This window comes from Oratosquilla oratoria, chromosome 5 (genome assembly GCF_046742065.1).
Source record: "Oratosquilla oratoria isolate Oo_2021 chromosome 5, ASM4674206v1, whole genome shotgun sequence".
In the NCBI taxonomy this organism is placed as follows: domain Eukaryota; kingdom Metazoa; phylum Arthropoda; class Malacostraca; order Stomatopoda; family Squillidae; genus Oratosquilla; species Oratosquilla oratoria.
This window is the reverse complement of record NC_134781.1, coordinates 34,652,479-34,667,478: the sequence shown is the minus strand read 5'-3', so window position 1 is coordinate 34,667,478 and position 15,000 is coordinate 34,652,479. Positions and strand designations below refer to the sequence as shown.

Genomic DNA, 15,000 nt, shown 5'->3' with positions numbered 1-15,000 from the left:
TCAATTCCCTTTAAAATCTTAAAGACCTGTATCAAGTCACCTCTGAGTCTACGCTTTTTTAGGGAAAACAGATTCATGTGCTTAAGTCGATTTTCGTATGATTTATTTTTGATATTTGGAATCAGTTTTGTGGCTCGCCGTTGTACCTTTTCCAGTCTGTCAATGTCTTTAATGAGATTCGGTGACCATACGGAAACAGCATATTCCAAATGTGGACGAACTAACGATTTATATAGCTTGTTAATGAGTGATGGACTTTTGAAATCAAAAGATCGCGCAATCAATCCCAGAATCTTATTTGCTTTCTCAGAGGCTGAAATACACTGCTTGGATGATTTGAGGTCGTTACTGATAATTACGCCGAGATCTTTTTCACTATCCACTTTTGTTAACGAATTTCCAAATAACTTGTAATCGTACTTACTGTTATTTTTACCTATGTGCATTACCTTGCATTTACTTGTGTTAAATTTCATTAGCCACTTTTCAGACCATTGCTGTAATTGATCTAAATCTTCTTGAATATCTAATTGGTTTGAGTGATCATTTGCCACTCCGCACAGTTTTGTATCATCAGCAAATTTGGAAACAGTAGATTTTAGTCCATTGTCTATATCATTTATATATACTATGAATAGAAGTGGCCCAAGAACGGAACCCTGAGGAACTCCACTTGCAACATTTTTCCATCCAGAAGTTTTTCCATTTAAAACAACTCTCTGTTTTCGACCTTTCAACCAATTACTAGTCCAACCTAATAGGCTATCACTTATTCCATGCAAAGCTAATTTAGTAAGTAGTCTTTCGTGTGGGACGGTATCAAAAGCTTTTGCAAAGTCTAGATATATTAAATCTATATTGTTTCTTTTGTCATAATTCGAGATAACTGTGTTGTAGAATTCGAGTAAGTTAGTCACGCAAGAACGTTTCCGTCTGAAACCATGCTGGCTATCATTTATCAAACGGTTACTTTCTAAATGATATTCGATATCATCTCTGATGATAGTTTCCATTATTTTTCCTACGATCGAAGTCAAACTTATAGGCCTATAGTTATTTGGTTTCTTTTTGTCACCTTTTTTGAATATGGGAGTAACGTTAGCTAGCTTCCATTCTCTTGGGACATCTCCGGATATGATGGATTTCTTGAAAATAATTTCTAATGGAACAACAATCTCATTTTTCATTTCCTTTAAGATTCTTGGATGCCAACCGTCAGGCCCTGGTGTTTTGTTAACTTTGAGTTTGTCTATACACCTTTTAATTTTTTCTTTTGTTATATTTACCGTAGTGAGTAAGTTTACCCCAGACTTTTCACAGGTTTCAGTTTGGAATTCACTTTGAGGTGTTTCGTTTACGAATACCGAGCTAAAATAATTGTTTAAGAGATTACACATTCCTTCATTTGAATATTCAAGTTGACCGTCAGCAGATAATAGTGGACCAATGTGATTCCTAACAACCTTTTTATCTCTAATGTAACTATAGAATTCTTTGGGATTCTCTTTGGATTTCTCAGCGATGTTCATTTCGTATTGTCGTTTTCTTTTTCTTATTGTCTTTTTTAAATCTCTCTGTATTGATACATAACTTTCATAGTCATTAGATGCACCCGAGCACTTATATTTCTTATAAGCCTGTCTCTTTTTAGCAATACTTTTTTCAGTTTCTTTGTCGAGCCACTTTGGGCGAGCCTGATTTGGGGACGTCTGTCCTTAAAAGGAATGTAAGTTTGAATCATCTTAGTGAGCGTATTTTGAAATATTTCCCACATCTGATCTACAGGCCTTTCGTTTAATTTTTCCTCCCAATCTGTAAGCTGAAGCTCCTGACGTAGTTCTATGAACTGAGCTTTACTGAAATCGGGTATTTTAGAAGCACAAGTATCTATTCTAAAATTGTTTAGGAGTTTGAATCTGACTAAGTTGTGATCGCTATTTGCAACAGATTCACCGACTTCTACATCAGTTGCCATGCTTTCGCGGCTAGTGATCAATAAATCGAGTATGTTTCCATATCTTGTGGGCTCTTTTACATGCTGAATTAAGTAATTGTCACCAAGAAAATCAATCAAGCGACTACCTATATGGCCATGTTCAAGGGTCATCCAATCAATGTCAGTAAAATTGAAATCACCCATTATCAATAAATCCCGGTTGCAGAAACTAGACAGTTCTTGAAATAACAGTTTGTCGTCTGCTAATGATAATGTCTTTGGCCTATATATTACACCTATATTCATTTTTTGTCCATTTGTTTGGGTTAACTCAACCCACAAACTGTCATATGCATCCTGTTTCACTTTCTCTAAAACACAAGCATGAACATTGTTTTTAACGTACAATAGAACACCCCCACCTTTCTTGTGGTTTCTATCCTGATGAAAGTGTTTAAATCCCGCAATATTAAATTCAGCTTCGAACTCTGTACCATTTAACCATGTCTCAGTTATTCCTATCATATCGAGATTTTCGCTTTTGACATACGCCTGTATTTCTTGAAATTTGTTCCTAATACTACGAGCATTAAAGTACATAGTTTTAAGAAACTCCTGATTATTTCTTTTTGACACATTTTGAGTTTCAATATCATGTCTTATATTATCATTTTGTTTTTTATTTATGCCTTGCTCTATATTATTATTATTTGGTCCTTCATTGACATTCAATGCCTCATTAGCATTTCTCCCATCAAAATTAACATTTCCCCCATCACGGACATCTGGTCGATTACGGTCATCCGATCTATTTTGTACATTTTGTCCCCCTACGTCACCGTGATTCACGCCGGCCTCCCGTCGTTCAGTGACATTATGTCCGGCATCCCTTTCTAAAATTATATTTTGTCCTCCAGTGACATTATATCCTACCGTGATATTTTTTCCTCCACTATAATTACATCCCATCGTGATCTTTTGTCTTCCACTGTCATTACATCCTATCTTGATATTTTGGCCTTCATTGACATTCTGTCCGGTATCTCTTCCTAAAATTATATTTTGTTCTTCACTGACATTATAACCTACCATGATATTTTCTCCTCCATTATCATTACATCCTATCGTGATATTTTGTTCTCCACTATCATTATTTCCCATTGTGATCTTTTGTCCTCCACTGTCATTACATCCCATTGTGACATTTTGTCCTAAGACATTACATCCTAATGTGTCATTTCGTCCTCTAGCGATATTACATCCTATCATGATATTTTGGCCTTCATTGACATTCTGTCCGGTATCCCTTCCTAAAATTACATTTTGGCCTTCAATGACATTATATCCTACCGTGATATTTTCTCCTCCATTATCATTACATCCTATCGTGATATTTTGTTCTCCTTTATCATTACTTCCCATCGTGATCTTTTGTCCACTGTCATTATATCCCATTGCGACATTTTGTCCTATGACATTATATCCTAATGTGACATTTCGTCCTCTAGCGACATTATATCCTAAAATTATATTTTGTCCTATACTGGTACATTGTTCTACATTAATGCTATACTCTACACTGTTTTCCCAAGTACATTCTATTTCCCCTTCCCTTTGGCCTTCTACCCTAAAAAAGGAGCTGGTTCATTACAAACTCCCACAATGAGGTTTGTAAGAACATCTTTGCCTCTGCGGGTAAGGTGGATCCCATCAGAAGCGTAAAGGTCATGGCGCCTAGAAAAGAGATACCAAGGATCAAGAAAGTGGTATCCCAATTGTGTGCACAACTGCGATATCCTATCATTGATCCCTATGGCTCTACTGTTCCAACACGAACCTGCGTAGATCCTCGGACGGATCCCACAGACTACGTGACGGCTCCCACGTTCCTTCATCTCCTGAAGGAGGACCTTGTAATTCCGAACAAGCTCCTCTGATCTCACCCTACCTACATCGTTACTACCCGTATGTACAATCGTAACCGTGTTCTTCCGTCCTTGCTCCCTGATGGACCGGGTACAATCAACGATCCCACGGCCCGGTTGACATACAAGCTTGCAACGTCGCTTAGTCTTTCGCTGCAGGATGTCGTCATAGCCTCGAACCATGGAGTCCCCCACCACCAAGAACTCCTGGTTTTCAGCCACTTCATCCTCCAGTAGAGCAAAACGATTGACTAGAGCCAGCGGTTGCTCCACAGGGCACACGTCTACCGAACGCGGGCTCGACAAACGGGACCCCACGGAGCGCCACTCGCTCATGGCAGTGACAGTAGGTGAAGAAGTGGAACGCTCTTTGGGTTGTGGGGAGGGTTCACTCTTCTCACGGAGCGCACTCCTGAGAAGCCGAATTGCCTCCTCACACATCCTGAGACGGACCTCTAGGTTCACGCAACCTTCACAAGCCATTTCGCTCCCCCTTTAGCAATAAAAACGGCAAAGAGAAAATACAAATCAACAACAACAACAAATCAAAGCGGTCTCTAATAAACTAAATACGCGAAGCTTACTCTGCTTACCTTATACTATTTCTCCTACCTTTGGAATACGGTAACAGAAAACTGTTTTGAAATTGAATAGAACCCTGCACTTTATCTTATATCTGTAACTGTATAGCGCTATACGTATACAATTACAAAAACACAACACAATCACTTAACACTATTCGGAGATATAAAATTCACAGGTATTCACTAGCTGGTGTCTGTGCAGAAAAACGAGGTCTCTAGCTGAGGTCACGAGCGGAATAGGAAACACAGGAGTCTTAGTCTTGAAGAATAAACTCAAGACTAAGACTCCTGTGTTTCCTATTCCACTTACGTCAACCTGTCAGAATGTCTCAACATATATATATATATATATATATATATATATATATACAAATATGTGTATATATATGTATATTTATATATATATTATATATAGATATATACATATATATATATATATATATATATATATATATATTATATATATATGTATATATATATATATATATATATGAAGGTTTAATGTAGTAGCACATTTGTAAAATAAGACTTATTGACCCACTGTCGGAGAATGAGATAAGATGGACAGAAAATATGTATATTTAGACCACTATCTTTGGTCCTCTTCAGCTGAAGAGGACCACAGATAGGGGTCGAAATATACAGATTTTTGTCCATCTTATCTCATTCTCCGACATTGGGTCAATAAGTCTTATATATATATATATTTATATATATGTATATATATATATATATTTATATATATATATATTATATAAATGTGTGTGTGTATGTGTGTGTGTGCGTCTGTGTGTCTGTGTGTGTATGTATATGTATACGTATATTTATATATATGTATATATATATATATATAAATGTGTGTGTGTATGTGTGTGTGTGCGTCTGTGTGTCTGTGTGTGTATGTATATGTATACGTATATTTATATATATGTATATATATATATATATATATGTATATATATATAGATATATATAGGATTCTTTCGTCCGTTCGGTAAGCCGTACTCATGAAAGCTCTGTAATTAAGAATAATTGAGGGGCGTTTCTCGGGAGGGATGGTGTCATGCTTTAGGTAGTTCTCCATTTTTCGTCGGATGACTTCTGTATACGTTAAAAGCACGAACGAGGGTAGATGTTTAAATACAGATGGAGAATGCGCTGCAGCCTACAAGAAAAGCGTCATACGTTTATTCGTGAACAGGGCATTCACGCACTGCTCCACATGGCCTCTTTTACACCAAGAGCTTCAACGCTTGCAGCAAGTCCTTGTTAACAATGAATTCCCCAATAAGGACGTACAAGAAGTCATCCGACGAAAAATGGAGAACTACCTAAAGCATGACACCATCCCTCCCGAGAAACGCCCCTCAATTATTCTTAATTACAGAGCTTTCATGAGTACGGCTTACCGAACGGACGAAAGAATCCTCAGGGAAATTATTGAACGCGGTGTACAACCATCCGACCCTGGAGAAAAGCTGGAGCTTCGGGTTTATTATAAGAATTTTAAAACGTCAAACCTCATCCTGCGAAATAACCCGACCCGTAACCTCAACCCACTACGGAGGAGTAATGTCATCTATGAGTTCATCTGCCCGCACGAAGACTGTAAGCTTCGTCCTGTATCTTACATAGGAATGACGACCACTTCTCTCTCCAGAAGATTAACGTGCCATCTACAAGCTGGTGCCCCGAAGAAACATTTTTCGGAAAAACATATCTCCTCCCTGACTAGAAAGATCCTGGTGGAAAATACAAAGATCATCGACTCCGCACATAACTTTCATCGTCTGGAGATCCTGGAGGCCCTCCATATTCGAGAGAAGGCTCCATCCATAAATGTACAGGGAGGTACAACCTCCGTGGCTATAGCTTCACTGGGTGGACAACTGACCCTCCCAGCACCCCACGGAGTGCTACGGACATAATTCCCACATAAGATCTTTGATCTTTCTTCACTATTTTGTATAAGCTTTCCCAGTTCACCTATTGCCATATATATAAATTGTTTCTATTACCATTTAGATGTACTTGAAAATGCTCTAAGAAGGGCGAAACGTCGTATAATACACAATATGAACTTCGGCAATCTTTTATTCCGGCTTCATGAAGAACAAAGAAGCACTATTAGAAAGGTTAAATCCTTCAACAAGAAGCTTATTCTTGCACAAGCAGCGGTCAAATTTAATTCTATATGTATATATATATATATGTATATGTATGTATATATATATGTATATGTATGTATATATATATGTATATGTATGTATATATGTATGTATATATAAACATATATGGTGCCGACTTCAGGAAATTTCAGGCTTAACTTTTTCCACTGAAATGAACAACAATGGTCTACTCCCCTTCCTGGATGTGCTGGTCGATTCTACTTCCGACAACTTCATTACTAGTGTATATAGAAAACCCACCAACTTGGATAAGTGCATGAATGGTAAGAGCGAGTGCACAGACAACTACAAATAAAGGTGTCATTAGAGCATATATAAAAAGAGCCATTTCAGTATGTTCCTCATGGCAAGCTTTACACAGTGAACTCCAACACCTGAGACAGATGCTCACAAATAATGGGTATTCTAACACTGACTTTGATTCAGTTACCTCCAAAATGCTTGAATCCCATTTCACAATTAAAGAACCTCAAAATCATAACTCCATTAACATTTACTACAGAAACACCTTCACTAGTAATTATAAGAAAGATGAAAAAGTCATCAGGGACATCATTTATAAAAATTGCCTTCCTACAAATGAGAACAACAAAATCAGAGTTCTCATATATTATAAAAACCCAAAAACTTCCTCCCTGATCATGACAAATAATTTGTCTAAGCGATCGGACTTCACATCTAAAACTAATGTAGTATATGAATATAAATGTTCTACAGGAAATTGTAATTTCCTCCCCCATTCTTACATTGGTTTTACTAGATGTAAAGTCAGCCGTCGCCTAACTTTCCACCTACAAGAGGGGGCAATCAAAGAACATCATAGGAGTTCCCATAACGCTGCACTCAGGAGAGATGATTTGATCAACAACACCAAAATTATTGGATCAAGCAATGACCCTAGGAGACTACAACTACTCGAAGCCTTTCACATTAAGGACAAAAAATCCGGTCATTAACATTCAATGCAAAGTAATCTCCTCTATTCCTTTATTTAGAAATAAAAATCCCCCCTCTCCCTCTACCCCTTCTCTCTCTCTCCCTCCACCTCCTCCCCCACCCTCGGTGACCGCACCCGCCTAACCCTCCCCCCCCAACCCCCCCTTACCCTTGACATCTGAGGTCCTTATTGTCTGTTCCTCCCCCCCCCCCACTTGGTCTGACCTGATCTTAGGTATATATACTTCTGTCATCCCCAGCTCTCTCACACCCTTCCTTCTCTTTAAATACGTAAGTCTCCGTATTTATTTTTATAAAATTGTCACCTTTATTATTACTGTTACCATGTAATTTTTGTTATTTCAGTTGTGTCTTGATATTGTCTAGTACCTTTATTGTCACCATGTAATATTTGTTATTTCAGTTATATCTTGTTATTGTCTAGTACCTTTACTGTTACCATGTAATTTTTGTTATTTCAGTTATATCTTGATAATGTCTTATTTAAGACGAAACGTTGATATCAAATAAGAACAAATGGAAGAATATAGAGACCTAGTTTCAATCCACCCAGTCAATGGAAAATCTCTTATCAGGAAAATCGAGAATACGAAGAAAAGACTGAACAACTACAACAATGCTGTCGTTTTTAACTCCACGTATATATATATATATATATATATATATATATATATATATATCGTATATATATATATGCACACGTATAAACATAATTATATATATATATATATATATGTATATATATGTATATATAAATATGTATATATATGTATGTATATATATATATATATATGTATATATATATATATATATATATATGTGTGTGTGTGTGTGTGTGTGTGTGTGTGTGTGTGTGTGTGTGTGTGTGTGTGTGTGTGTGTGTGCATGTATGTGTCTATTAACTTTGGTCTTTGGATCACGTGTTGGACTCGTGATCGACAGCTATTTCCCTCCTAGTAGAGAGCTCAGAGCTCGTAGGTCCGATCTATGGGTAATCCTATGACCTTGCACACACACACACACCCAACTCCCCGCCCACGAGAGTCAGAGTAACGACCCGAAGCGCAGCGGTACCGAAATAATTTCGGCCCTGGGCAGGATTCGAACCAAGAACTGCGGGCCACTATGGTGGCAGTTCAGTGTGTGTGTGTATGTGTGTGTAAATGTATGTTTATATATATATATATATATATATACATATATATATATACATATATTTATATATATATACATATATATATATATATATATATATATATATATATATATATATATTGTATATAATAGCATGATGACAACTCACAATTTTCTTGTTAACTTGTTCAATACTGCGAACAAGGCGACGTATTTCAAGAGGCAATCTATGTAGAAGGTCAGCAAAGGACATTTCAACACTGAGGCAGGATAGTCAAACTAGTAGATATTTCGGTACCAACGTTTCGAAGTTGCACAACTTCATTTTCAAGGCAGAATAATACATACAAAAGTCAAATTACATACTTGTATGTATTATTCTGCCTTGAAAATGAAGTTGTGCAACTTCGAAACGTTGGTACCGAAATATCTACTAGTTTGACTATCCTGCCTCAGTGTTGAAATGTCCTTTGCTGACCTTCTACATAGATTGCCTCTTGAAATATGTCGCCTTGTTCGCAGTATTGAACAAGTTAACAAGAAAATTGTGAGTTGTCATCATGCTATTATATACAACATTTCTTGCCAGAGGGAGAACCTCCTGCCTAAGTATACGCATATATGTAAGTATATATATATATATATACATATATAAGATATACATATATACAGTATATATATATATATATATATATATATATATGTGTGTGTGTGTGTGTGTGTGTGTGTGTGTGTGTGTGTGTGTGTGTGTGTGTGTGTGTGTGTGTGTGTGTGTGTGTGTGTGTGTGTGTGTGTGTGTGTGTGTGCATGCGGAAGTAACCACTACGAAAGGTAAACAATAGAAGCAGAACGCTTTCGTATATTTTCATCTGAAGTGCTAGTACAAAAAAGAAATTACAATAGGAAAAAACACATAACTTTATATATGTATGTATGTATGTATGTATGTGTACTTACCGCGACTTTGATCACCTTGTCCCCCGCCGGAGTCGCTGCCTGGCCGTAGTCCTTGAGTTGATAATCGATGTTTGTGGGTTCGAGCTTCCAGCAGTTAGGAGCCGAACCCTTCAGGTCGTTCTCATAGGCCTGGTTGACGGATCCCTCGCCCTGGTGGGAAGAGAAGAGACAACAGGTTGGGAATTAGATTTTTTCCACAAAAGAGGTTACTGTACATGTGGTTTCTTTGGTAACAGGTGTGTGTGTGTGTGTGTGTGTGTGTGTGTGTGTGTGTGTGTGTGTGTGTGTGTGTGTGTGTGTGTGTGTGTGTGTGTGTGTGTGTGTGTGTGTGTGTGTGTGTGTGTGTGTGTGTGTGTGTGTGTGTGTGTGCGCGCGCGTGGGTGTGAGTGTGTGTGTGTGTGTGTGTGTGTGTGTGTGTGTGTGTGTGTGTGTGTGTGTGTGTGTGTGTGTGTGTGTGTGTGTGTGTGTGTGTGTGTGTGTGTGTGTGTAATAATAGTAATAATAATAATAATAATAATAATAATAATAATAATAATAATAATAATAATAATAATAATAATAATAATAATAATAATAATAATAATGATAATAATAATAATAATAATCAACGGTTTACTGGGTATAGCAGCATTTCTGCTGAAAATATACATACTACAAGATTATAACAATATAAAACTATGACAGTGAGAAGACGTTGTTCCAAGCATTCAAAAACTAAACAAAAAACAGCAGGCTAAATAATAGGTGTGTAGTACAACAATATTAATTCTAGTTGTTGATTAAGTCTACAAATGTCGGTACGTGCTCTGATCGGCTTGATGGAATTATGGTGCCGCACCTGCCGCCGTGGACGAGGTACCTTATGAGGTAGTAGGTTCCGGTGCCGAGGATGTTTGACCAGGGTGACCGGGAACGTGTGTGTGTGTGTCTACATTCTCATGTTTATTTCAGTTCGAAAGGTCATGAGGTCAACATGAGCAAGATCTTTCTCATTCTCTCTCTAGATCTCTGTTTCTCTTGTTCTCTCTTTCTCTCGTTCTCTTTTTCTCTTGTTCTTTTTTCTCTCTTGTTCTCTATTTCCTTCTTTATTCCTCTCTTTCTGTTGTTCTCTCTTTCTTTCTCTCTTTCTCCTCTCTCTCTTTCTCCCTTTCTCTCTCTCTCTCTCTCTCTCTCTCTCTCTCTCTCTCTCTCTCTCTCTCTCTCTCTCTCTCTCTCTCTCTCTCTCTCTCTCTCCCTCTCTCTCCCTCTCTCTCCCTCTCTCTCTCCCCCATCCCTTCCACCACTGCCCTTCTTCCTCTCCCATAGTGAATTTCAAAGAAAATTTACCCGTATCGTCGGGAGCATTAAGGTCCTGTTTTGTTTCTAATTTTTTTTTTTTTCTATTCTCCGGACTCGTATGTGTTTGGCGCTGGACGCTTTTATTCAGCGTTTTTTTTTTTTTTTATGTTATCATTCAGAGATGAAAGTCATCACATTTAGAGAATTAACACTTTTGCGGTTAATCCCCTTGACAAAGTCACATACTTTGTGTAATCTATTCTGGCTAATGATACGCACGCACACACACACACACACACACACACACACACACACACACACACACACACACACACACATACACACTAATATTATGGTTCTAATGGCATAATGATGATACATACATATACCAACGGCTTTTTCCCTCTTACAAGAGAGGTAGTCAAAGTTAAAGACATAAATCCACTTCCATCTATTTCATCCCCACATACTCCAATCCCATTCACCACCCATCCCTCCCTCTTTTCTTGGCTCCTCCTAGATGACGGGTCATCCCTGCATTTCGCCCAATGCCCTGGGTCAGAAGCAATATAGCAAGACAAAGTGCACCCACAGCAAGGCCGCTTCATTCACTCAGCGACCCCCCGCTCCGTTACCTCATGCAAAAAAAGAGATGACGGTGAGAAATTCCGTCGGGCTGCGTCTAAGTATTATCCACACATTCTCCCTCACCCCCATTCCCCACCCACTCCCTTGCATGCATCACATCATCCATACATAACCATTTTCCACTCACCCCTATCTTCTGCCTTCTCCCGCCTTTTCTCAGCAGACATTCCCCTCTTTCCCCATGCCCCTTTTACCCCATCCATTCATCTCATCCTTGGTCGCCCCCTCATTTTCACTCTTTCCATCTTTGCTTTCCACACCTCTTTTACTAATATTTCTTCATTCATTCTTTCCATGTGTCCAAAGCATCCAAATTCTCTTTCATCAACCCTACCTCCTAACTCCCTTTCCACCCCCGCTCTCACCCTCGTTTTTCACTGTATCCAGCCTAGTAATCTATACCATACTTCTCAAGTAATCTATCTGAAACACATTTAAACTCTTCCTTTTTTCAATGTTTCTGTCCCATACAGTGCTGTCGGGACATCCACCACTTCATATAACCTTCTCTTATCATCCATTTCCAAGTGTCTATTTCTCATTATACTTTTTAATCCACCAAGGCATTCACTTGCTTCTCTCAATCTAAATTCTACCTCCACCTCTGCTCCTACCTTTCCCGCTACATTCACACCGAAATATCTCCCCTAGTAATCTCATCACGTTACTTTTTCTCAAATTTATCTTCAACTTCCTTCTTTCGCACACCTTCCCAAACTCTGTCACTAACTTCCTTAATCCCTCCTCTGATCCTGCCACAAGATCAGTGCCATCAGCAAACAACAACTGGCTTATTTCCTATTTTCTTCATTATATTTAACCATCTCCAATGCCCAGCCCATTACACTTGCGTTTAACTCTTGCACCACCCCATCTATGTATAAATTGAACAGCCAAGGCAATATAGCACTGGTAAATAAGAAACGTAGTCCCCGGTGAAGTCCCACCTTTACCTCAAACCACTCACTCTCTCCATTTCTAATTCTAACACTGGCTCCACTACTCTTGTAAAAACTCTTGACTGCTCTTAACAGCTTTCTTCCTATCCCACATATCTGCAATACCTCCCACAGTGCTTTCCTGTTTACATTATCATAAGCCTTTTCCAAATCCTAAAAAGGCAAAAAAAAAAAAAAAAAAAAAATCCTAAAGCTTTTTCACATATCTGCCTTACCACAAAAATCTGATCCACGCAATCCCTACCTCTCCTAAACCCAAGGTGTTTCTCACCAATTACTCCCTCTATTCCTCTCAATCAAAACCCTCCCATTAGCCTTCCCAACTATGCTCAACAAACTGATCCCTCTGAAAATACTGCACTCATACTTGTCCCCCTTTCTCTTGTAAAGAGGAACTATACAGTCACTCCTCCAGTCCTCAGGCACTATACCCTCATTTAGATAAACATTAAACAATCTCACTAGCCAGTCAACCATCACTGTATCTCCCTTTTTAAGACACTCCGCATGACACCCAACCAACCCAGGTACCTTACCTGCTCTCATCATTTTAATAACTGCTTTCATCTCATCTTTCCTTATTTCTCCTCCATTTTTCCCATTCACCACTGTCATTAACTTAGCGCTTCCCACTACAGCTACCTTTCCCTCCCTATCCTCCTTCACATTTAGCAACTCCCTAAAATAGTATGCTCATCTTCCTCTTGCTACCGTCTCTTCCATTATCATTTCTCCATCTGCACCTTTTACCTTTTCTTCTCTACTTGATTCGCCTCCCCTTCTCCTCTTAATTTCCTTCCAAAACATCTTTTTATTACTTAAAAAAAAACTCTGTCATACTCTTACCCCATTTCGTATCTACTTTCCTTTAGCCTCTTTTATCTCAAGCTTTACCTCTCTACTCTTTTCTTTGTACCTCTCATATGATTCTCTCGTCCTTTTTTGTAACCAATCTGTGAATGCTCGTTTCTTCTCTTCTATAACCTTCTTTCCTTTATTATCCCACCACTCACTAATCTTCCTTCTATTTCCTCCCGTCCTCCTTGTTCCACACACCATGTTTGCACACCTTGTGTCTCCACCTTTGAAATATCCCCATGTCTTCTCCACTCCTAGTTTTACTCTATCGTTCACTCCCTCCCACTCTTCTCTCAGCTCCTTCTTGCACTCTTTTTCTCTCTCATTTAAGCAGTTTACTCTAAAGACCTCCCTATCTTCTGTTTTTTCTTTTGTCTCTCTCCATCTATTCTCCACTCTCAACTTACCTCCCACCAAAAAATGATCTGATATTCACCCACTCTCCCCTTAGAACTCTTAGAACATGTACATTGAAAACTCTTCTGCTCTTCCCCTGGTTACCACTATATAGTCCATTAAAGCCCGATCTACTACCGTTTCATCCACCATCCTCTCCCATGTGTACTTATGCTTGACTTTCTTCCAGAACACTGTATTTGCTATCATCAATTCCTTTTCTTAACACATCTCCACTATCATCTCTCCAGTACGACTTTTCCTGGAACTCCACACTTCCCAATCACTCCGTCTATTGGTTCGTCTCCTACCCTAGTATTGAGATCTCCAAATACCACTACATTGACATTTTTCCCTAAACCTTCTATGCACTCATTTGAATCTATCAAAAAAACTCCCTTTCCTCTACACTCTTCTACCTACCAGGCCCATATACACTTACAAAGACCCACATCTTACCCCAGTTTTATCTTCATCCACATTAACCTTGAAGAAACCTCCTTCCACTTCACCACACATTTACCTATCTCTTCACTTACTAGTATAACCACCCCTTCTCTCCCTCGCCCTTTCTTCACTTCTGACACTTCTGACATAATAAAATAACCTCTTGTAATTCCTTTACTAAAGGAACATAATTGAATCTAGCCATATAAAACAAACTTTTGACCAAAACATCAATCTAAGCTTGGGTATGTACAGGCTGGATAATTTTATTTCAAAGAAAATTGTTACATGTTTTCCTGCCCGGACATTTGGTCCATCTGTGACCTGAGGACTGTTGGTAATTTTCTCAGGCTTGTGTGTCATATCTTTCGGTGTTCCCTAAAATATTTCTGTATATATACTGTCTGTATCTCCTTCACTGTATTCCCTTGATGATGTCTTAAATAGACGAAAACGTTTGGACTACATCTCTTATTTACCAGTGTTTTTTTTCTGCATATGTATGTATATATATATATATATGTATATATATATATATATATATATGTATATACATATATGTATATATATGTATATATTATTAGCATATGTATATATATGTATATATATATATATACTTATATATATATATGTATTTATATATATATGTATCTATATATATATATATATATATATATATATGTGTGTGTGTGTGTGTGTGTGTGTGTGTGTGTGTGTGTGTGTGTGTGTGTG

General features: G+C 38.1%; 1 protein-coding gene across 1 annotated transcript in view; it reads right to left on the bottom strand.

The window, feature by feature from the left end:
* The window catches only part of LOC143025453 (sodium-dependent nutrient amino acid transporter 1-like), a 150,320-nt gene that overhangs the window by 89,343 nt on the left and 45,977 nt on the right, over positions 1-15,000 (bottom strand). Inside the window, exon 2 of the mRNA XM_076185138.1 lies at positions 9,683-9,832. Coding sequence (XP_076041253.1) covers positions 9,683-9,832 — 150 coding nt within the window. The remainder of the gene's footprint in view (positions 1-9,682; positions 9,833-15,000) is intronic.